Below are 25,338 nucleotides of genomic sequence, written 5' to 3' on the forward strand. Positions count from 1 at the left end.
TGAAACTTAAAACTTCCTCTGGTTTCAAGGATATTCTTCAAACAAGTGACATGTTTTTGACACTGGTGGAATAATCTTCATTTTTCTGCCACATTAAGGTAAAATGTTTCTTTCTATAAATGCATCAAAAATATATGAAAAACAAGTGAAACTATCTCATCCCACTGGTGGAATTTTTCAATTGTTTTCAGAAAAAGATTTACAGACCAAATAGCCTCACTCACTGCTTCCTAAAAAAAAAAAAAAAAAAAAAAAAAGATACAGGGGAAACTCTGAAACATTCCTACCTCTGGGAGTCCAGCAGGTCCCTGGGCCTGATGATGGCCTTGACCAGGGCGTCTGGCCGGACCGTCTTCTGCGGCGAGGTCTTGGGGCTGGAGTCCGACTCCCCGCTCTCCTCGTCCCCCATGGCTTTAACGTAGCTGCTGCTCCTCATCCTACGACAAGGGATTTCATCATCCTTCCCACCGCCGGGGTAACCTCCCCACTCATCCTGGGGCACCTAGGTGGCACAGGGAGGGCTGCGGTCAGACATACCGGTTAGAGGCATAGAGCTAGATCCTCCTGTAGCTGACATTTGAGCTGGATTCTGGCACGTAGCCACATTAGTCTGAGTTAATCAGCAAGTGTCCACACAAAACAACTGTCACAACAAAATTAACACCTACTAACACGAGAAAATTTGCTGCGTAATATAATTTGTAACTCCAAAACAGCTGCTTTTCAGGAACCTCTCATGAATTTTTTTTTTTTTTTAAACCAATGACCGTGTGTTTTTGAAACTATCCCGTAGGTTTTGAAAAGGTTTCACAAGCCAAAGAATCACAGAATTTGCTCAGCCCATATAAAGATGATGTAACTCCTCAAGTGAAAGCATGAAAGCCCTAAAAACAGGCATTACCAGATTTGAAAATGAAGCCTGTGATATGCTTTCTGCTGGACAATTTTGTCCAAAGTGCCTTTCAGTGCCATGACTGCATATATTTTTAGCGTGGGTGGCTCACAGTGCGGATTGAGTCCCTAACCCTGCAGTGTCAGAACGATCCAAATGAGCTACACAGGATCAGTTTACGATGAGTTATAGCAAGAAATGCCAAATCATTTATTTGCTTTAACAACAGCAACACAGTATAAACTCACTCACTACTATACACATTGTAGCCTGCAACCCTACAAACGTATAGTATTCCCGTTTTTCTGCAGTGTGGTCAAGGTTACACGCTACAGAGGATGTTGACTCAGCGGCTGTTGTAAACTGAGCTGGGCTGTCACTCACATTTATTGGCAGTGGGAGGCTTGAGATCAGAGGGGGATCAAGTGGAATAAGAGCTATCTTTGCTCACCCTGCAGTAGTTACTGCATGTTTTGATGGCATCTGCCAGCAACAAGAGGCCAGGCGGGTTACACATTGCCTTGTCTCTCCTGCTAGTTAAAACAGGCAATCATCCCACTCAGACGGAGTGCACTCACTCTCTTTAGTGTATATATCGTGCATATTTGAGAGTTGAGTTTACGCACTATTATGATACAAGTGGCATCACAGCAGTCTTGTCTGTTTTAGTCAGACAGGTTATTTTCCTGTGGAATCCATTTCAGCGGGGGCCCATGTAACGGCTCAGATCTAACACGCTCGGTCAGAACATCTGTGATTGCAAGTACATCCTATTTTCAGAATTATCATCTTGGTGTGAAGGAAAACTGTGATTCCATTTGCCTTTACAGAGCACGGGAAGATGTTATGTGATTTTAATGGATTTTTTGTGATGTGCTGGCGGTGGTTGTGTAGCCTATTAAAATCCACTGTGCTAACTTAACCCACTCATGTAATGAACTGATGACGACGGTTCACAAGCTCATTACACACAATACCACTCTCCCTCTCTCTCTCTCTCTCTCTCTCTCTCTCTCTCTCTCTCACTTGTTTGGCTTTGGCTAAACTGTACAACAGAGTTCAATTACTGTGACAACAACAGTAGCAGCTGAGTCAGGGTCTTAGCCTCCCACAAACAAATACATGCACACACCACACACACACACACACACACATCCACAGACACAACAAGATGCTACTTCCTCAAAACCAGAACCTCCTCAGCCACAATAAACCACAGGCTTCTCTCTATTTTTCTCTCTTTCCTCCTTCAGCGTCTCCTATTTTCGTCTGTGATTTACCATGTTGCTCTCTGCTTACAGCATGGGGCGGTCAGCAGCTACAGCTGGACATGCATTTTTATGGTCAATGATTTGCACTCATAAAAGATGACATTGTCAGTGATCATTAAATCCTATGTGGAGGTTGAGGCCTTCTCTGATGCTGCATCCATCTGTCACTTTAAGATCCTGGCAGCCATATCGGACTCGGCACAGCGCCAGCCCACCAAACTCTACATTTCATTAAGTTATACCCGGCTTGGTTCCATATTTCTCTTCATTTTATGACAGTTATATCCGACGTGGTTCCATATTTCTCTTACTTTATTCTCAGACTTTGGGGTACAGTAGTGCTGGACAAGAGCCCTCGTCCATCTCAGACCAGCTTAATCAAGTCCGAGTCAATCCAAAGACCAGATCCAAAGGTAAATAAGTCTGAACTGAGCCCCCATCAAATTGAATTTTATCCAAGACAAGGACCAAAATAGGCTGCAGCAGTCTTCATGTATTTCCAAATGTAAAAAAAACAAAACAATGCTTTTAGGATCAATAGATATATAGATCTGTTAACAGGAACTCTGTGTTATGCCGTTTGAATATAAGCTAGTCAATGTGTAGAAGTTCTCTGCTATGCTGTGGAGAAAATAAATGAGGGGTTGTCTCACAATGACTAATGCAGTAGTCTCTTCTTTGGGAAAAGTCCATATTCCCTCCCATCCCTATCAAGGCAGACAATAATGATGAAGTGTATAGTTAAAATGATTAAACAGATTCCTAGTCTATTTTGAGAGAGGCTATAAAATCTTTGTATACCAATCAATGAGTAATTGATTAATAACAAGTTCACAATGAACTGGGAGTTGACTGGCTTCGGCAAATGTCATGAGGAGATATGCTTCATCCAAATGTCGCTGTAGTGCGCCACGGAGCAGATATCACAAACATGACAGTGAGGCTAGCCTAATCATATTTTGAATTGTGAATAACACATGTTGAAATAACAAATGAAATGCTTTTAAAAAGAAAACTGAAAGTAAGATTTTTTTCTAACAATGATAAGTTAACAATAGTAGAGAGGACTTGCAGGCAATTGGATTTCTTAACAGTAAAAGAGCAGGAAGCAGAAACAAATCCCACGGAAATTTCAGGTGTGTCATGTTTATTAGTAAAGTGCATTTAAAATGCATTTAAACGATCCCTCAGTGCTCCAGTTTGTTTATATATCGTGGAAAACACGAGTTGTTCACTGCAACACAAATTCCGCTAATCCCTGGCATCAGCGTACGCCCACCCATAACTACTATGCTAACGAGTGTCACATCAAATCAAAACGGCCTGAATAATTGATCAATTATGGTTTTAATATGAGTCAGTCTTTGTAAATCAGAGAGAACTTTGGATCAAAGCAGGCTTTGACTCATATGAGTGCATCACTGACGGGGGCTGGGATGTGCAAGTGTAGTGTCCTCTGGGTCTGGAGAGCTGTGTAGTAGACTTCAGCATAAGTCTGCTGTTAAATGCAGCATGGAAAAAAAAACATACTGGCGCATGTAAGCATAGTGCCAAGACACCAAGATACCACAACCTTGCAGAAACACACAGACATATGCACATACACGCAGGAAAAGATAAAGGCATGCAGGCAAAGATGATAAGATACCCTCTACAAAAATATGCACCCACATGCATGCATACACACACAAACACAGGCTTGTGCGAACACACACACACACACACACACACACACACACACACACACACACACACACTACAATACGAGTCATTCATCTCCCCTCAAAGACAGGCATGCAGAACCTACCAAATGGAGTCGATGGGTTAATTAAGTCTTGGAGGGGTTTGATATTTTTAGACGTCTAATTAATGAATGGAACGCCAGAGGACGGGCACAAGCTGTGGTGAGATTTGTTTAATTTGGATTCGCTGATAAACTGGATAGATTGTGGGTGTCTCCCTCTGTAGATAAAAAAAACAAGCTGGGCAGCAGGGTGTGCGTTTGTGTCATTGCAGATAAATTAACTCAAGCCGAGGCTGGGAACATGCCAATCGACTGCCGTTAAAATACACATGGCTACAATCCCAACATGCCCAACTGAAGTGAAATGTGAATGTTTGTCCGGACAAACCAGACCTGAAGATCTTGCTAATGGAGCAAAGAGGATTCACAGATTACACACGCAGAAAAATGCTTTTTCTTTAAAACACAGAGGTTGCCAAACCAGGCCTCAAGGATCTGTTGCACACCTTATCCTTTAAGGCCTATCCACCTTCATGCATGTCCTGTTCAGGTAGATCTGTTTCAACCAATCAGCATGAAGCCCTTAAATGGCTCAGGCGTGACAGAGCAGAGTTGAAACAAAAACCTTCAACACAGGGGGTCCTTGAGGAGTGGTTTGGGAACCACGGCTTTAAAAGACTGTGTGGCTCCATGAAGAACCATTAAATACTGAAGAGCCACTTTATTTAGTGGATGGTTCCTTAATTGCACAAGAAAACTTCTAGAAAGGTTTCTTCATTGAATCATTTAGCTAAATCAAAAACTATTTTGAAAAAGGTTCTTTAGAGAACTTTTTTTTGGTTTAAGTTCTCTGAAGAACCATTGTTGAATCCTCAAATAACTTTTTTGATGGGTCTTTTAAGCACCACTGGGAAATCTTTGAGGAGCCATAAAATAAAAGGTTCTTTAAAGAACTGTCGTGTTTGTGGGACTTCTGGGGAAGCCTTTTTGGTTCCAGTTGATGCCTTTATTTTCCCTTTAAGAAATGAGAATTGACTGTTATGTCCATGGACCTTCTCTCCTCTCTCTTCTTTGACAAAACCATTTCTGGTTTCTCAAAGAGCTAACACTTTTTATGGCTTCTTTAGGAACATTCAAACTATTTAAAGAAATTCATAATAAAAAACTCTTTAGAGAAATACTTCCTGATAGAACCATTCTCTGAAAGTTTTTTTCTGGCACCACAAAAGGTTCTCCTATGGTGTCTGGTGCCAAATGAAACTGAATCATTCTTTACAGTAAACTGAAGAATAATTTGCAGTTTCATTTGGCACGTTTATTCTTCTGTGTGTATGTGCAGCTGATACATAAAGTTCCACGTATTTTAATGCAGGTTATGATGATTATGTCGTGCCTAAACAAACAAGTACAGTCCTGTTCAGTCCCACAGTGCATGTGTGGCGATGATGTAGAGACCTTCCTGAACATGAAAACAAGTCTGTAGGAGCTGTGTGAAAATTCACAGCTAAGGTGTGAAGATTCAAAGCTAAAGTTAACTTTTCACAATAATAGAACAATTAACAGGATCATCTATTAATTAGATTCTGCTCAATGTAGGACGCCCATGAATGGTTGAAATGCTTTTTTCAAGCGCCATATATCATGGTGAAGTTTGATAGCATCCAGATTATATAAAGCAGTGAAGTGTTTCAGCCCTGACTGACGGACTTGAATACATTGCTTGATGACCATGGGAAATACAGGTAGTTTCATCTGAATCTCCATTGAAACAACACTCATTCAGGCACATCAGCTTTGACAATAAAAAATGCTTCGGTGTAAATGGCCTGCTACAAGGATTGTTCAGCGGTTTGGATGTCAGCTTTGAGTGTCTGCTTTTACTTTAAGTGCTCTGCCAAACCCACAGCGCTATTCTCCTCAGTTTTGTAGGAAGCCACGGGGGATGGGGGTGGGTGCAGGTGGGGGGTGGGTGGGGGGGTAAGCCGGCCTCAGCCAATGCTCCTGCAGTGCATTTCATTGATTAGCTCTGCAGCTCTATTTACACACAGTGCCTCTCCCATCAAGCCACATAAGTCACCGCCATTAAGTAAAGAAATAGAGAGAGAGATAGACAGACAGAAAGAGAGGGAGAGAGAGAGACGATGAGGAAGGGGGATAGGGGAATGGGAGGATTGTAGGAAGAGGGAGAGATGGATGGAGGGAGAGAGGTATGAGAAAGAGGGAGGGTGGTGGTCAGCGAAGATAGAGACACAGAGGCAGGTGGAGAGAGAGAGAGAGAGAGAGAGAGAGAGAGAGAGAGAGAGAGACAGAGAGAGAGAGAGAGAGATGGAGAAAGCCCTTAAAGACTCAATCATTGCTAATCCCGCCGAACAGCCTCCAGCCCATCATTTCCTCCCACAAGATTGCATGAAGACCTGGTGTGCATTGGAACAGGTGCTGTTTTCCTCTCTCTCTCTCTCTCTCTCTCTCTCCTTCCCACTGTGCGGGGAGAATTAACACATGGATTCCTAACTACCCAACTGTTTGCCTCCACACTTCTACACCCTCACAGAAGTCATGGGAGGAGTGACAAAATATGTTATATTATGATATAATATCATGGCACGCACACACACACTAGTCCTTGCTTTTCCCTCTCATTTTTCATTCACACATTTACACACAGCTTTGTATTACTAAAATTGTGACAGTCTTTGACTATACTCACCATTACTCATAGCTACAACTCTTACAACCTAATGCCCAAATGCCTTAAAAGACAATTGTGGTGTTATTTTTAAGTTCAGTTGTTGAAGTTAGGCTGTAGTTACGTTGCCTAAATGCAATTTTGCTGAGTGCATTAGTACTGAGACACTTACTGCTAAAACTCGGGTTCCAATTGAACTATACAGGGCAGTTGAGCCACTGGCAAAGTAATGCTGAAAAACACAGACAAATGTCTATTTTTGGATTAAAAATGTTCAGTCTTTAGTCCATTAGCCTTGCTGCTAAAGGTTGTGTGTCCTCTGCCTCTCTCTCCTTGCTCTATCTTTGCCCATTTGCTGTATTTGCAAATCACAGTACACCGGTTCATGTAGTCAAAATAAGGTCGGCCCACAAAATCAAAAAGTTCCTCATCAATTTAAAAATCTGGAACATAGGTAGCCTCTGTCAGCTGTTTTACCAAGATAAAAACTATAAAAAGCCAAAACTTCTCCGGCTGTTTACATGGGGACTTGCCCTCACATCCCTTTGAAAGCAAGCCCCCAGGGAACAGCAGTCAGCACTTACACTGTAATACACTTGCAACAAAGGTGAACCTGCTCAAAATAGAACCATAGTCAAATAGGTTACCGGATTCAAATGTGTAAAAACTTGCTCCGGCTTCATATTGTTCATTTACTGACTCTCCGTACGAGCAGATGTTGGTGTAAATAAGTAAACAGGGGCACTCAAACAGAAAAGAAGATGCTTTCCCACAAGGCAACACAACCAACTGTGACATGTGCTGGACGCTGCTATGAAGAATTTGAGTTCATCCAGCAAACCTGTGGCCACTAGGGAGGCTGAAGCCAATGTGACACTTTATTTCCCCCACCAATATATCCTTTTGGGTATACAAACCTGACAAATTTAATTTATTTCCCAGCATTACCATAACCTAAACCTAAAATAAATTCTAATTTTAACCCTAAACCCAAATTCTAATCCCAAACCAGCCCCATAAAGATGTGATGACCAGCAAAAAGTCCTCACTTTAGACAATTTTCTATCCTTATGAGGATATTTTGTCTTCACAAGTACAGAAACACACACACACACACACACACACACACACACACACATGCACACAGGCTGATTTCCTAGGAGGTATTCCTGTCTTAACTGTTCCTTATGCACAGACTTCAAAAGCTTCTTCAAGGCTAAGATGTCTGTGAAATTCCCATTTGTGTCAACGTCAGGGGCACGATTGTCACCCTGTCCTTTGCTGCTAGAATGGACAGTGTCCTTCCTGTCAAGGACAAAATGAAAATGATGTTGCCTCTGTAAGGCTATCTCAGGGGAAACAGCAGTAAGAGGGGGCTCTCCTTTGTGGCATCACTGTGAATGATTCAGTTAAAAACATTTAAAGAAAAAAATCCACCATGAAACGCTTTAACACTGTTAAAGCGTTAAATGGTGTAGCTTGCACTCCTTCGTCAGTGTTGTTGCTTAGTAGTGCATTTTTCCTGTTCATGTGGATAACTTGCAACGTTAACAAGTCACACTGAGATACTTCCAGTGCAGCTACAAGGGGGTTTGATTGGTAGAAAAAAAAAATCAGCTATGTAAAACATCAGACGTCAAGCTTTGGTGTCAAATCCTGACACCTGTCAAAGTCAAAGCACAGGGGTTTCTTTCTAGACACACCATTTTGCACAGGTGTTCAACAATCATACACAAAGAAATCCATAGAAGAGGCACATATCCCAATGCCCAGAGCTGAGTGCAATGCAGCCACAAAACAAGTTGTGATTTGAATAAGGGCTGTGGCTCTTACTTTTTCTCAGCCTGAAACTTGTACTATCACTCTCACTGACACTATCATTACTGCTCTCCACCTACAAGTAAAAGTCACAGCTGAATAAAACAAATTCATGCACCTTCTATGGGGGCTGTCCAAAGTTATTCTGGGAAACAGAAGAAATCACTAAGTGAAGCAGAAGTAGACAAGGCAGTGGAGGCCTGCCTTCCTGCAGGAATCCCGCAGGACCGTGGCACCTGATGCAATATTTTACTGTGTGGGACTAATTCATAGTGCTGTAGGCGGGAGCAGGTGGTTTGGGAATCGACTGCAGGATGTTGAATGAAGCCTGTATTCCCACAGGAATCCCACAGGCCCTGCAGGACTCCACATAAATTGTGGCATGGGACTAAGTCTAAGTACTTTGGGTGGGAATAGGTGGTCTGAGAATCAGCTATGGGATGACTCTCCTAAAACTTTTAGCCCTACGGTTGGTGGAAAACGCCACTTAATCATGTGGACAGTAAGGCAGATAACGGTCTCTCTTCAGAAAACTCAATCCATTATTTCCATGTCCCATTCACCTTACTCCTGTAAGTCGGCTGTAAAATTAACAGGCAATAAGCAGGAGCAAACTTACAATATTCATAAGTTTAATACACAAGGGTAAAACAAATGTTGAAGCATCCCAACATAATGAGTTAAATCACTATCATTTATGATTTAATAAAAGTCATTTCTGAGCTAATGACTCTCCTTTAGCTAGCTGATTTAATACAATGACAGTTTTCTCCATAAAAACGAGAACACTGGATGCCACAACAATTTTGATTAAAAAACAGTATAATAATAAAGTGAAGGAGACAATTGTGGAATTGACCAGCCATGTACCAACATCGATACCCTGCAAGTCTATAATAAATGTACAGCATTTCCTGGTTTTGAGTAAGTGAGAATATAATGGCAGGAAAGGTCTTATGTAGGAGGAACAACACCGATTATACACAAACTGTGGTGAGATAATTATCAAATGGTACAGGCCTCATAGTTACAATTTATGTTGTTTTCTCCATAGCCTTAAGCACAGATGTAAATAAATACAGGACAGAACTTTTCAGTAACAGCTGGAATGCAGGACAAAACTTTAAGGGTGCAAGGGCGGGCGAGAGCTGAATTTACAAAAAAGGTTCTGTGCTGACTTGACAACCAAAAGATAGATTTGAACACTTCATCACAAAATAATATTGTGTAGAAGTTGTCAAAATCATGGACAGGCAACTTCTGTCTTTGACACCACGGGCCCTGGTGTCATTTCTTTTAGCAACAAAATACCCACCAAAATGGCCCTGCACTATATCACCCTGTTACCCATAATCCCCTTTACTCTTAAAGTGAATGTAACCCAACATCACTGTACACTCCACAGCATTACATGAACAAAGGTTATGGTGAATTATGTCCCTTTGTCCATCATGTGTTCACCATGTGGATGAAGTTTCCTGGGACCTGCAGCAGTTGGCCGTAAACTGGCTCAGTGGCTGGGGACTGGAGGCCTTTCTTGGGGGCAGTCCTGAGGCCCAGCATGACCCACAGGATCCTGTCAGCTCAACTATTGTCACTGTCCTTGAGGCTTGCCCTCAGAGTGGCCTTCTTGAACTGAAGGAACCACTTGCACAACCCGCTGCCTTGCAGGTGATAAGCACTGTTGTGGTGGAGGTTCACCCTCAGGCTTTCTGCGACTGCATTCCCCGGTCAGAGGAGAGGCCCAATGGGTGCCATAACAGGAGACCCACGTCCCAGTGAACACCCATGCTACCTCGGTGGACTTTGTTGATGACAATGGAACGGCTTCTGGCTTCAAGTTGTCCTGTCCACCATGGTGAAGAAGTGTGTGTAGCCATGAGAGGGGAGCAGGAGGCCCATCAAGTCCACATGGATGAACCTCCTTTCAGGCACTGAGCGATGCTCCAGGGTGGCTTTGGCATGGCCGTGCACTTTTGGTGCACTGAAACTCCACACAGGCATCAGCCCATCATCGGCCATGTCAGATGAACTTGCCGGACACCAGTCTCTGAGAAGCACAGAGTTTCTCAGGAGCTGGAAGGTCTGTGCCAAACAGCATGCACAGGAACTCAAACAGGCCAAACATCTCACAAACGATCACAGCTTTTTTGGAGACTGCAGGTGAACGGATACTTGGTGGTAGTCCCAGTCAAGGTCCACCTTTGAAAAGATGGCCTTCCCTGTCAGGTGTGCGGAGAAATCCTGGATGTGCGGAACTGAGTAGCAGTCCAGTGTCAATGTTTTGTTGAGACATTCATGATCACTGCAAGGGCACCACCCGTCACCACCTGCCATCACCTGCCATTTCCTGCCACCAGGCTTGGGAGTGATGTGGAGAGGTGAAGCTCATGGGCTGTTGGTGTGGTGGAGCTATTTGGACATTTTGGCGATGTGGTGTTCCAACCTGTCCTTGGAAATGATTGATGAAAAGATGGGCTAGGTCAAATCCAGGAACTCAGCGAGGAGGCAGAGAAACTTGTCTGTGGCTGATAGCAAACTAGCCAGTATAAGTCTGCTCCGCCAAGTGTACAAGCCTGTGAGCAGAGGGTCACAGTATCTATCAGTCAGTCTTTTTTGACATCCATCAGCAATCCATAGGCACACAGGAAGTCCACGCCAAAGATAGGGATGATCACTTTTGCCACTGGTGGCATCCAGGAGCGAGCTGTGCCTATCAATTAGCACGTCCACTCCACTTTGACACCATAAGCCTGTGTTTCATTTATTTTAGCGTTAGCACAATACACCCAACAAAATGACGCTGCACTATATCACCCTTTTACCAATAATCTCCTCTACTCTTAAAGTGAACTTAACATAAAACGTACACGCTAAACATCACAAGAACACAGGATATGGTGAATTATGTCTCTTTGTCCATCATGTGTCTGCTACAATTACATTGAATATCAAAAAGATTAATATATAGAGGTGGAAAATAATCTTAAGGTGGAATTTTCCTTTATTATGTGCCTGTGTGCATGTTTGCCCGTACAGAACTATACCTGTACACAACTTACTGTCATAGGCAATCTCATTGTAATTGTTAAGGAAAAATGGTTAAACTGATTTCCACTTGAAACACAGGTGTCTTCATGCAGCACAGCTGACAATCATCACCAACATTTTCTACCCATTGTGTGGCAATTTAGGGTGAAGAGAGGACAGGTTTATAATAAAACGAGAGTCAAGTTGGAGAATAACAAACATTTCTTGATAACCCAAGCAGGGGAAAAGAGGGTAAGAGAGCAGCAGAACGCAGGAGAAAACACTAACAGGTTCCACAGATCTTGTGTAAAACCAGAGTTGGGAGGGACTTACTGCTGCTTGCAAGGACCAAAAAGGAAAATAGAGCAGCTGAGTCCAGGACTGAGTCTCTGTATGTCTGGTTATTTGTCTCCTTATTGCTGATGGCTGGGCCACTTAAGTGGACTGCAAAGTCCTTATTCACCACCAAGGAGATAGTGGGGAGGCCACTATCTTGTGCCAGGGATGATGTCTATGGCACTCTAGCAGCAGCTAGTGAAGTGGCCTTGATAATTGTCTCTAATAGTCCTCAACTCCCAAGGGTAACCTGGAACTTTCCATGCCCTAAGACTTTTCATAACCCATGAAGTTTTGGGATTGGCTTTTATTTTTGCTCCCACTGTATGATGAACCACTCATTGCTTTTTTTGTAGTCAAAATACTGCCAAATACTGATAAAGGCCTGCACCTCTTCATCTGTCCAACTTGCCTTTCCATTGTTTTGTCATTGGCTTTCACAGTTTGTTGGTGGGTGCTGGCTGTGTTTCACGGCGTTGTTTTGTTGTAGCCCTTTGATAGGTAGGTTTGCACATGTGCCATCACATTAATGCTTCAGCAATCAAGATCGACAAAACTGCTTGCTCCTCCCTTTGACCACAGGGTTCCCCTGTGGTCAAAGTTTAGTGCCAGACCAAAGAAGGGTTGGCATGCCTTTCCACATTCCTACAATTGAAGACAGATCAAAGTCTGGCCAGGCCCATGATCCAAAGGGCTACAGGACCTGAGATGGAAGACTGCATTGAGCACACTTGAGCTGTTTTCCTTGTGGGGTGCTGTCTGTGGTGCTGATCAGTCAGGGCCTCTCTGGCCTCGTGGAGCTCACCCAGGTTCTGAGGTTGTCCTCTTGACCTGCTCTGTCACCCCAGGAGATGCCACAACGATGTTTGCATTTTGGCATCACTGCAGCTGATATGGTACTATAAAGTTTGCTAAGTTCAGCAGCAGGATAATTTAGTGGATTTACTGAAGGGCAGATATGAAGAAAGGATTGTTTGAACTGGACAAATGGATCCCTACAAGATTTGTTTATTTATTTGTTTGTTTGTGTGTTTTCAAAACAGGTCAACTTTACTTGTATTTTGTCAAATCAACATTATTCCCGACATCACGTGCCCTTGCTTTGTTATCAGTCTGTGTTGTTGCACTGCAAGAAGAATCTTTTTGGTAAATGACAAACAGACTAAAGTATAGTCTATCAACGTCCTTGTAGAATCAATAGATGCCTGTGGTTTGAGATAATAAAAACATACAGATGTGATCTCTGATTGGTGAGGTGACTAGGTATATTATTACCTACTTTCATTGTTCTGTGAAATGTTTTTAAAATGTTGTTTCACAGTTTCAAATGCTAGTGACAGGAAAATAACCCACAAAAACTTAAACGATTTTGTCTTTTTTTGGCTGGAATGAAATTGGGTGAAGACAGCACTAGCAAATTTTTAAGGGGAAACAAAATTGGGCACAGTTTCTGACAGTAAAAACAACTTCTTAAAGATATTTCAGGGGGATACAAAGAACCAAAGTAGCCTATCAAAAGTGACCTCCAAGGCTGCCTTACAGTGGACAAAGATCACATGTTTACATTTTTATTGTCTAAAAGTGTCAAATGATTCTGCAGTCTACTTATTATGTACCAAACACACTTCCACCAATTCTATTACAATAAGTTCCTTTTGCAGTGGAAAAATAGCACACAATGGGGATAAAAGGGGGATAAACAGTGAAGAAAACACACTTTTAGCTGATACTTATTTTGGCACAACAAAGGTTTGTTAAGGATGCTGTCTTTAGCTGCTATGCTGGAGCCTGGCAGTCAATAATGCCAACAATATGCCTGCAGATACTGATATGATATGTGAACATATGGGTATGGGCACTGCAGAAGCATCGTAAACCCCCCTTGGCAGCCATGTTTGGAAACCACCATGTAATTCCAGCCTCCTCGGACTTGCTGTTAACACTGCAAATACAACCATCAACTGTTGTGTGGTTGGCCCATCCATTAAGGCAGGAGTACAGCAGAGAAGAATTTATTGCATATACTTGCATAAACTCGAGAGAAAAAACACGACTATTTAATCAATGCATTCAGATTAACAGTATACTGTAGGATAATGGCATTTATTTGGGTTTGCCAGGAGAGCACTAGCAAAGTATGAAATGCAACAGTTGAGTCAATGATTGTGTAAACATTATGCCTCATTCACACAGTACGGTGCAATACATTTGTGATATTTTCATATGATGCATAGGCTAAATATGAGGTGAGCATCCAACTTGATTTGACTTGATCTGACTTGCCATAAACAATTGTCTGGTTTACAAAAGAATTTTTATGTCTTGCTGACCTGTTCTTGAATCAATTCCCAAACCATGAAGGGTCTTATTTCAAGACTTTCCCTATAACATTACAGTTCTAATAATAACAAGACAGCAGTGCACATAACATCTTCCACAAAAGTTGTGCCCCCCTTTTGAGCTTAACGGTGTAATTTTTAAAATGCCACAACAAAATGGTAAGATGTGTTATTCCCCAAAGTTGTGTCGTGCTCCGATCAGTGGTGTCTGAGATATTGCACATGGTGGATGGATGGACGAACAATAGCAATGTGACAGTTTGGATCTCCGTAGGGAAATCCTGTTCGCTGCTGCTAAAGGTTTAGTCTGTTGCTCAAGGACACTTGAGCAGAGCAGATGCTTGCCGACATGGAGGCCTGCACCTGGGTTCTCTGGTTGAAGGACAGCCAGCTAAGGAAAGCTGAAGGACAGGCTGCTGCCATTTATTTAAATAATGAATATAGTGTGTTACTTAATCAAATATTTGTTATCTACTCTTTTTAACATTAAGTTACAGGATTTTTTTCTGTAAAAATGTCATAATGTCATCAGTGTCCAGCAATATATGGCAAAAGATATTCAAAGAGAAAGAGTGTTTTATTTCCATGATCCTGTTGAAAAACCTCTGTCTCATGGTCACCAGTTGCTACTTGTCTGATGTATGCCGAGCCTTGTCTGGCTCTGAAATTACTGCCCACTAGCTATTAACCTTTTTGAATGCACTGGCTCAGATCATCTTCAGGTGTAACGTCTAAAAAAAGAAGTGATTATGGAAAACATTAAAAAGTGACAAGAGAGAAGTTAAGGTGTAGATAGTTTTGTGTGTAACTCGAGTGCTTCAAAAAGAGGGGCCATGAACTAAATCTCATCAGCATTTCAGAAATATTCCACAATGATCAAATGCTTGAATTTAGCTGTATTTTGTACACCTATAGGCAATTATCTGTTAAAATAACATCTAGCTACAAATAGTTATCTAAGTAGGGGGCTCCTGGGACAAGGTCTTGTTAAGTGTTGGTCCTTGGGATAATATGTCTTTATATGGTGTATATGGTCATCTGTTAGGGATGTCCTCACCTCCTCGTGTGTGTGTGCATGTGTGTGTAGGTGGTGTGTGCACTGTTAGCTTTCAGTCACAGCGACAGCTTTCTGTCTGCTGCTCTGCACTTCCCTTTGTCTTTTAATCAGCAGCCTTTCTGCCTCTGAAGCCTCCACCTTTGCCAAGCCAACATGGCAATTAATTGGCTTATTAAATCCCTCCGCAATGCAAAACTATCAAAGACTAATCCTGCCTTTGTACCACTGTTTATGGGGGGAGAACAGCGATGCGTTTGCTGGAGCACCCGACTTAATCTGGGCTGAGAGTTGTCAGTATGACAAAGTTATTGTGCTGTGAAGTTGCGGGATGGGAGCAGGGGGAAGATGGAGGAGGCATGGATTACAGCTCTTACTGCAGTCCAGCTTTACTTAGATCTCTAATTCTAAAGTATAACACATGAGAAGTGACTGAGAGAAATGAGTGCGTGAGAGGGAGAAGGAGAGCGATGCAGGCGCACACACCCATATGTCGCCTGAAATTTGGGCAGGTGAGCGTGTCACATCCAGTAGATTAATGCTTTGCCACCATCACCTCTTTTCATTTATATCAAGCTTGCTGTCAAACTCATGAGGGGATAACAAGAACCTGGAAACTGCGTGTGTGTATATGTGTGTGTGTGTGTGTGTGTGTGTGTGTGTGTGTGTGTGTGTGTGTGTGTGTGTGTGTGCCTGTGTTTTGGGAACGGCTAATTGGGGCTAATTTGTGAAACGACTTACCCGGAGACAGGAAGACAGAGAGCAATAGCTGATGCCAGGCCTGATTCCCCAACATTTGTCATTTCAGAGCAAGAGCAGCTAATGTTACTTCATCTCTGTCTTTCCTAACGCCCAGCTAATTGATCTCTCAAACATATACTTGCCCACCCACAGACACACAGACACACACACACAGACACACACACACACACACACACACACACACACTGCACATGCACTCAAGCATACACACACATACACACACACTCAGTGAGCTCAGTGAGCATGCATACACACATGGTGTCCTGGTCACTCAATTGGCTAAGGCACATGCCATTTAACTGCGACGTGCTGGGTTCAGATTCAGCCTGAGGTCTGTGATGCATGATGTCACCTCTTAACTTCCCCAATTCTTTCCTGTCTCTCCCTGCTTTGCAATGCCCCAAAAGTAATATCCTTGACATTTGATTGGCCACCCTGCAAGCCACCCAAATTTTCTTCACATCACTGGCTATTTCTCTCTCATTTACACACTGATGTTCCCTCAGCATACAGGGTAATATCTACTATTTTCATCTTTGGCCTTCTTTTCCTAGCTTTTACCGATCATGAGATTTACTTCTCTGAGTTTTCATACCTCCATGTTGCAAGGGCTGCTGGTATCCAATACACGTACACAGGTCCAATCTGCAATCTCGAAAAGTGATCAAATCACATCAACAATCACTCTACAGTTACTTTTATCTTTACACCACATCTATCTATCTTTAACTACAAATGAACAATTATTATGACATGTCGGTCATAATAGCCCATTTCACACTTTTAGTGTTGCTTATACATACTTTGCTTCCTGTCAGTATTCTACAACATTCAAGTCATGTTGGAAGAAGTAGGAGATAATTTTTCTGTTTCCTTTCCTTATAGGCTTATAGGGAATACCACAGTCCTGTTTCTCTGTTTTCTCTGGTCATTTAGTATCAAAATATTTGCACCTCTCCACTGCACAGACAACCCAGTTTTATGAAAAGACCATCTATCCAGTGTGAATTATTCTTTTAAGTTCAGTTAAGTTGAGTTTGGGGTTGGCAGTATATTGATATTTTATCAGTATCACAACAAGACTAGTTAATGTCTGAGATTTGGGATTTCGTAATATCAGGTAATAGCAAAAGTCTAGTCTTTTCCTGGTTTTAAAGTTTTAAAGAGGCACTAATTGTTTCCTCTATGTGTTTGTTCCATATAACTAAAATCTCTTGTGTGTAAATACCTTATGAAAGCAACAGTCATCCCTACAGTATCTTCACAATATTGATAGAGGTATTCAGTGAAATATATTGTGAGATTTTATTTTGTCCATATCGTGCAGCCCGACTTAAGTTTAAATTCCATTGATCCACGTGGGGAAATTCGTCCTCTGCATTTGACCCATCCTAGATACTAGGAGCAATTAGGCTGCCACAGTGTGGTGCCTGGCGTCTAGCTCCTGCTCTACAGCCAGCGACCTGGTCAAGGGCACAGACAGGAGCGTTAACCTAACACACATGACTTTGATGTACATCGAAGACATATATATAAAACACTGTTGGCCCAAATGACAACTAGGAAAAAGATTGAAAATGAGGTTCGCATGTTTCTGCTCCAACAGAGCACAAACATGAATACTGTTAGCCTTTCCTGTTTTATTGCCTTGAGGGAATTTAAAGGGAGAAATGTGACTGTGTTTGAAGCTGTACAGCAGATGGACAATGATTTGAAATGAAGCATGACTGATTGTTCAGGCTGATGTTAAAGATTTTAATGATGGATGGATGGATGTGTATAGATGGCTTGACAAGAATTAATATTTCTACTCACTGCCTGTTTTGTGATTCTATAGATATGACGACACACAAGTGTACAGTAAAAAAAAATCACATGTCCCAGTGGTTAGGAAGAGTGTGGTTCAGCAAAAGGTTTTCCCAGTATTTATCTGAATAACAATTATATTCTGCATTATAGTTGCACTGCTGTGTTGATGATATTAGGACCCTCCGGACAGCCCATGTAAATGATCCTTACTGCACCACTGCCTTCAGTCAGTAATGTTTCACTAACCTCTGCGTTTGCTGTCTTGTAATTTTGCAACATTTCAAAAGTTTGCATTCTCTGTGTTGTCAACCAAGGACGCAAACAAGGTGACTTGCACATCATCAAACCATCTGGTGTGTGAAAAAACAGCAAAACACACCCACATACCAAAATTTAAAACACAGTTTCAAGCGTACACACACACACACAGACAAACATACGGGCACAATCCCTGGATACATTTTATATTGTTACAGTGTAGTCAGTCACAGGTGATGCCAATTCAGGAGCAACAGGAAGTGAAAACTTCTCAATGTGACCCCTCAGTGTGTGGAGCATCATTCCTATCTATTGGCTGTGTCTGTCTGCCTCACTGCTCCTGTTGACGAGCAGTAGTAGTAGCCGTGGGGAGCAAAAACAGCTTTCCCTTTCACTGTTGCCTCCCCTCTGCTTCCTGGAGTGGCTGTGTGGAAGAATCCACAGAGGTACAGACTGTGATGGTGTCTCCAACTTTCTCTCTCCCTTGATGCATCTTCTGACTGTCAGAGAGGGCACTGATTTCCCCCTTCGGGAGGGAGGATGCGTCACCCTGCGCGGATTGGATTGATAAGGCTAGGCTAAATATAGCCCTGCGGCAGGAAGCAGGAGAGGAGGATATTTTTAGAAGTGTTTATGGTGCCGCGACTCAGATTCTACCTCAACTGAATGACCAAACAGCAGGGAGGCAAGTAGTGAAGTCCGCAGCTGTCTAGTTAAAAGATTAGTGCACTTAGTGGGATTGTAGAAAAATGAGTGGGTGAGTGCTTATCTAGTTCAAAATCACGATCACGCTTGTTTAAAATATGGTACTCAAAATGAGTCAAAACTTGGCCTCTGTTTTCTTTGACATCCACTTAAATAGAGTAGTTTCTTTAACTCCACTCGCTGGTCTGAATAATGTATCGGCTTTCCATTTACAACAGCCTCTAATCCATACAACACACTCTGCTTAGAGCACTGAGTCTCCGAGGCCTCTTTCCCTACGTGCTCAAGTACCTGCTTTATTTTGGCTTCTGGCTGTACATACACGATGCTATCAGATATCACACTGTTGTATATTGAGCGGTTATTGTTACAGAATCCATTTTTCCTGGTTGCGTATGCAGTTCAGGATATGAGAATGCTTTTCTTTCATATTATCATATACGTTCCAGCGTGCATACAAAACCCCTGAGACATTCTCTGTACATGAAAAGTGCTGATTCACTCTGAATTGATCCCTGCGGTGCTATGGGGTCTCCTACAGAGCCAATCACGGGCCTGAGTGCTGCCGATTTCCAAGCTGACACCTATGAGAGACGCAACCCAACAACAAGCTGAAAATGAGCATTGATCTCCGGTCTCTTCTTCACCTTGCCAATTCCCCCTGCCTCCCTCAGTTCAGGTCATTGATGGAGTCACTGATGGAGTTAATTTATTGTTCCTGCTGTGCTTGTCCCTTCCACTGGTGGCCACATGCTGGGCTATATGACAGCTTCACAGTGTAATATCCAGGGCGGGCACAAACTGTCTTTTAGGTCAATCAGAAGTCCAGGTGAGATGAGCAGCTTTCCTTTGTTGTCTACTGAGTGTTGTTGCCTACAGAAAGAGACTGCTACATATTGTGTGATGCAGGCTGGAGTATTAGGACTGATGTTTGTCAATGAGCTGCTCCGACTTTTTTTTTTTTTTTTTTAAGAATTTTACAATGAGATGTGTAATCAGTCAATGTCTGCAGTGACAAGCCCTGTTCAGGCTTGATGGGTGCTCTGATTACAAATGGAAAACCGAGACAGATTGCTGTTCACACATACTGTATACTGTACACATTATCAAGTTTCTCAAATGTGTCTCTAGTGACCACTTATGATCAGATCCATCAGCATTACTTCTTTACTTTCTTTTCTTACTTTGATTCCTCTCTTCAACTCTCATCCTATCCCTTCTTCATCCTCAAATCTATATTCCATGTTTTCAGTATCTTCCCAACATTCCTTACCCATCCATTTCCCTGTCTCTGGCCCATTAAGGAAGCAGTTGGTCCCACACTCTCTATTATCTGAATTACACAACAACACTGCTGCTATCTCACTGCAAAAACAAACTCCATTCAAGTGTAACTTTCATGCCAACTGTCTGCTCTTTCAAATGTGCCTTCTTTTGTTGCTGGCTTTGGATTGGGACACAGTAGTACTCACTCACTCTATGTGCTCCAATCCCTGACCACCTTTGAAGGTGGGTGGCGATCAGATCACAGTATGATTACAATACGTCTCCAAGATGCACTGCATTCTGTTTACAACTGTACTTAGAGCTGTCCACTTGTGATTGGATCACCCGAGACGTATGTTAAAACCAAGTATGTGAACAGGGTCTGAGAAATAAAATGGATTTCCCACAGCTTTACTCCTTCAATATTGTGAGTTACATCTGTCCTTTCCAAAGCACTACCCAACCTTGACCCAGCATTCTAAGCAGACATCACCAATCCATTCATCCATCCATGGATTAATGCATCCAGACCAACAAAATCATGTACCATCAAGTGTTTTATATATAGTTTTCACTTGAACCAAAATTCAAAACATAACATAACATTCATAATTTTACTGGTAAGCTCACCCAATAAATGAATGAAAGGAATGAAAAACCTGCACGCACAGAGCTCTCAGCAGCACGTTTGGAGGCCATCTCACCTGTAGATAGTGGCAGGGTCTGAGGTTGGGCTTGAGATCAGTGGGCGTCATCGGTTTCTCCAGGTTGAGTGAAGATTTCCTGTAGGCCTCCTTGGCTTGGCTGACTGTCAATGTGGACCAGGAGCTCCTTTTCATGAACTTGCCCTCCGGCGCCATGCTTATGCTCTCGCAGGCCGAGCACTTGACGTCATTGTTGCTCTTGGAGGTCTTCAGTGACAGGTCCCCTGGCAGGTGCCCGTGCACTGAGTCAGGGTAGCAGTGGCTGATGTGATCTACCGGGTGTCGTGACATGACGCTCGGCGTGCGGTACGTGCTGTCACTGTCCAGGTTGTCGTCCGAGCTCCACCACCCTCCCGAGCGCTGCTTGCCGCTGCCATCAGCTTTGCGTTCTTTGCTCTTGCTGCGTTTGCTGTGTTTATGGTGGCTGTGGTGGTGGTGATGGTGGTGGTGTGAGCCATCCCGGTGCGAGTCACCTTTGGTACCATTCATCTTGGAGGATCCCTCTAGAGAGTGGGACTTAGTGAAGAGCTTCTGCACCGAGTGGACTAGGTGGCGTATTCGCCCGGGGCTTTCATTGCGTTGCTCCGTGGTGGTGGTGGTGGTGGAAGTGCGTTGGTACTGCAGTGTGTGGAAGCCGTCACGGTGCAGAGGCATCTGCTTCTCAAATTGGTCCAGGAGATTGGCTGGGATTCTGTTCATTTTGCCACTGCCGCCGTGTGACGATGAGCCACCGTCGTCTCGGGAGTCCCTGCCTCCAGAGGTGTTGCCTCCGCTGTCCCGCGAACTGCTGCCATAGTGCATGCGGGGAAAAGTGCTGCTAGAGACGGAGTGGTCAGTGGTGGACATAGACACAGGCATCACCATGCACTCAGAGTGGATGGAGCTCCGTGGGGAGCAGCGGTGATGACCCTCAAGAGGGCAGCTCTCAGTGGGGCTGAGGAGGTAGGAGGGGGGCCGTGAGTCCCCATGGTGGAGGTGGTGGTCTAGGGAGTGATCGCAGTCGGCCAGGCCGCAGGTGTGGGCTGAGGTGGGAGAGGTGAGTTGGAGCTGGGTGGGGCGGCCAGAAAGACCCTTCATGTTTCTGGGTGGAGGGGAGTAGCTGTCCTCATCGAAGTACTGCGAGGGCGACCATGAATACTGCTGGTCTGCAGATGAGGACAGAGCAGCAGAGAAAGAGAGAGAGAGGAAGAGAGAAAGGGAGAGAGAGAGTATTAAATCACATCCATGGTGAAAAAAAAAATCATTTCCCCAGAAAAAGAAATGCATTTCATGCTTAATGATCACAGGAAAAAGGCTAGTACCGAATGACATGACACTCCCAAACATTTTGGTCATTATCCACCTCACTGTCATTCTCCACACCAATTGCGACCACCAAAGAAACCAAAAAAAGTACCATAACAGAAATGAGAACGTGAAGTCGCAAATGGCACAGACAAAATCTCGGCTGTTATTTTTTTTCTCTCTCTCTATCCAAATCTGTGATGGCATACTGCTCAAGAGACGGGGAGACAGAGAGGATGAAAGAAAGAGAGAGAAGGGGAGGCGACAGGTAGGAACCTGCAATGCCATTTATCCAATGCAAAGTGAAATAATAGCCTATCACTCTGCAGCACTAGTGTCATCCGTCAAAGCCCTGAGGAGAGCGCTACGAGGCGTCTGGCTGGATAGGCGTCCTTGGGAGGCGTGGATCGAACGCTCCCTCCCTCCCTCTTTCTCCCCTTTGGTCACATACTCTCAGATTAAAACCCAATTCTGTGTGATCGGTCACCAAGGGCAGACGTCCCAGCCCTCTATTCCAGTGTATTTAACTTAATCAGAGGATAGGTTTACTTTATCTTGCTGCCACACCACCCACTGCCCCCACTATAATTGCAATGCCCTCCCCTTGAATCATGTCAGGACAATGGGGGTAATGTTAATATTCCACATGTTACAGTATGCACAGTGCAATGCTGAATGATAAACTCAATCCTCTGTCCTACTGTGACTCTGTTTTGCAAAATGTGGAATCTAAATGACTTTATATTGATATTATTTAGTTTACAAGGCTTCACCTTGCCATTGATACAATATATGATTCAAGAAATATTACAATGAGGTGAAAAATGTTCTCAATCATAAGTCTATGAGTTTATATTTTATTGTTGAAAATGATAACTCCTTTTAACTACCCTCTTAATTTAGTTACCAATTAACTGCACGGTGATAGAAACTGATGTGTAAGTCATATTTTGCACTTATCAAGAGACGGTAAAAGCATGAGATGCAAACAAACAAACAAGGAATAACCACATCTAAATTTCTCCTGGTTTCCAACTGCACACCTCATAAATCCCTGCACTTTCACTCCCACTGTAACCCTGTGACACTGTGAAGTGAAGGAGAGTTTTTATGAGCTATCACAGTGGTGGAGAGAGAGACAGACAGACAGACAGAGAGACAGGGAGACAGACAGAGTATGCTGTGATACATCAGGGTTTGTTACCGAAGTTTCAAATATAGTTGCACCCTCTTAAAAATGATTATCATGACAACTGATGTTCAGGTAAAGATCAGTTACATCACTATCAGTCAATTACAACTTGGTACCATCAGGTGCAGGTAAATGAGCTGATGTGTTTTGTGATTAAAAACACACTTTTCTATGCAGGCCTCACCGGCCCAGCCACTGTGTTCTGTTGTTAGTCTGAGTTTTCAAGAGAAACTTCATCCTGAAACAGAATTCACTCCAAACTAGGACAGTTTAAGGTGCTACAGTATAAACAACATAAATCAATATACTCATAAATAATATATCCTTGCCAAATATCAGGGCTTAATTACAACAAACAAATGAGTCTGTAATTGACACAACTGGTAGCCTCTTTCTCACATCAGCGTTGTTGTTAGTGCTGGTGTGGTTTCCTGTGGTGAAGAGGATGCTGCCACTTGTCCTCACTCCCCCTTCCTGGCACTGCCTTGCATACATTTGTTTTCTGTTTGGCTTTAATGAAGAGGATAAACATGTTGAAAGGGATTTTTCCACCGGGCTTTCTCTCATTCCACCATCTGCCACTGCAAGACACACTAAAAGCTTTAGCCTTGTTTGTGCCGGAAGGACAGTGCTTGTTCCCAGTTTTGTGCTGTAAAGCAATCCAGAAGACTACCACAAAATCCAACCTGGTGGCACACAATGTGGAATGCAGTGGAGAGGCTGTTAGAGGCTGCCAATGATATCAATGATTGACCCATTTGTTAACAGTAATTATACTAATTTCTCAAAATTTTATGTGTAATGATTTATTGATGAATACTTCTAGGAAAGCTAGAAACCAGAGATAGAGGGTTCTAATCTCTGCCATCAAGAGACAAAATCTGGAGTTAGTCCACTGGCAATTAATTGAAAATTGAATTGGTGGATTCACAAAATGTTTATAGGGTGGTTTTACATCCCAATGAGCTTTATTTCATTGTAGCAATGCAGTTACAAATCAGACAGTGTTCGCTGTAAAACCAGGCTTCCAATGCCAACGAGACATATTGAGTATTTGCTTCTTCATTAATTTTGTCACAAGAGTCTCTGCTTTCATGAAAGCAGTCCAGGATCATAAAATAACTGTAGTCTAAGTGGATTAAGACTGAGGGTGAATGTTCCTTTTCATGTTGGATAAAACTTTTCTTTCTAACTTATTTCTAATGAGGTCTACCATCTCAACCCCTGAGGTCTGGCCTTGCTCCTCTGCTACTGTAGTTTTCCATCTGTTCAGATGAAAAGCGTTTTTCCTTGTTTACCAGCCTTGTATGAAGATGTCTGTTTGGCTGTCTGATGTAATATTAATGTAGTCTAGGCTTACATGAGGAAAAACCACAGATGAGAAATTTTCCCCCAACTGTTTTTGTAAGCAGGCACATGACTAAGCTGAAAGAACTTCTCAAAAATGTTGGGGTGGACTACAAAAATAACAGCTAGGTTAAATCAGGTGAGCTGGCTTGGCTTGTGTCAGTCTAATTCACAGCTTGGCATTCGCCTCAACAGAGGGACGATGGGTGCATTACCGCATGACGTGATGATACATTCCTGTCTGAAGTTATGCCACTGTTGTGCGCCATGGCCTTTCTCTGATGATGGGCTATTCCTTGAGGAATCTCAAAGAGCTGCACTGCATAAATTAGCAACTGGCAGAGTTATGGCACTTCCTGGGATTATATGACACTCAGATGACAGACTCAGCCTCCGTCTCCCTCTCTCTCTCACTCTCTTTCTTTTTTCACCTCTTCCTCTTCCAATAGAGAATTTAAGTTTAGCTGGAGGACAGAAAAAGGGTGGATATACCGAAGAATTCAAAAAGTAAGTCCTCTACGATGTACTGGCATTGACAATAGCTATGATATTTAAAAAATTAAAATATTAATATCATGTTAACAATATGTATATGATAATATGTGTAAATAATTCAGGGCCGTTAAATCATTTCAATTTCTTTCCATTCTTGCTTTGTCTCCCTTCCCAAATGCCACAAACACACATACACACACACCTGATGTGAGGCTGCGACGCCAGACAGACAGAAACAATGTCTTTGGGACTGACAAAACGTCTCCCGTGGGATGCTGCCTCGACGAAAAAAATATAATGATTCTTAAATGGTCCCATGGTAGCTCTATTTAAGGAGAGCAGCGGA

General features: G+C 42.9%; 1 protein-coding gene across 1 annotated transcript in view; it reads right to left on the minus strand.

The window, feature by feature from the left end:
* dlgap2a (discs, large (Drosophila) homolog-associated protein 2a) overlaps positions 1–25,338 on the minus strand; it is a 179,081-nt gene that overhangs the window by 39,943 nt on the left and 113,800 nt on the right. Inside the window, exons 4-6 of the mRNA XM_030044917.1 lie at positions 21,460–21,819; positions 20,675–21,426; positions 288–502 (exon numbers count right to left, since the gene is read on the minus strand). Coding sequence (XP_029900777.1) covers positions 288–502; positions 20,675–21,426; positions 21,460–21,819 — 1,327 coding nt within the window. The remainder of the gene's footprint in view (positions 1–287; positions 503–20,674; positions 21,427–21,459; positions 21,820–25,338) is intronic.

Source organism: Myripristis murdjan, chromosome 22 (genome assembly GCF_902150065.1).
Source record: "Myripristis murdjan chromosome 22, fMyrMur1.1, whole genome shotgun sequence".
NCBI lineage: Eukaryota > Metazoa > Chordata > Actinopteri > Holocentriformes > Holocentridae > Myripristis > Myripristis murdjan.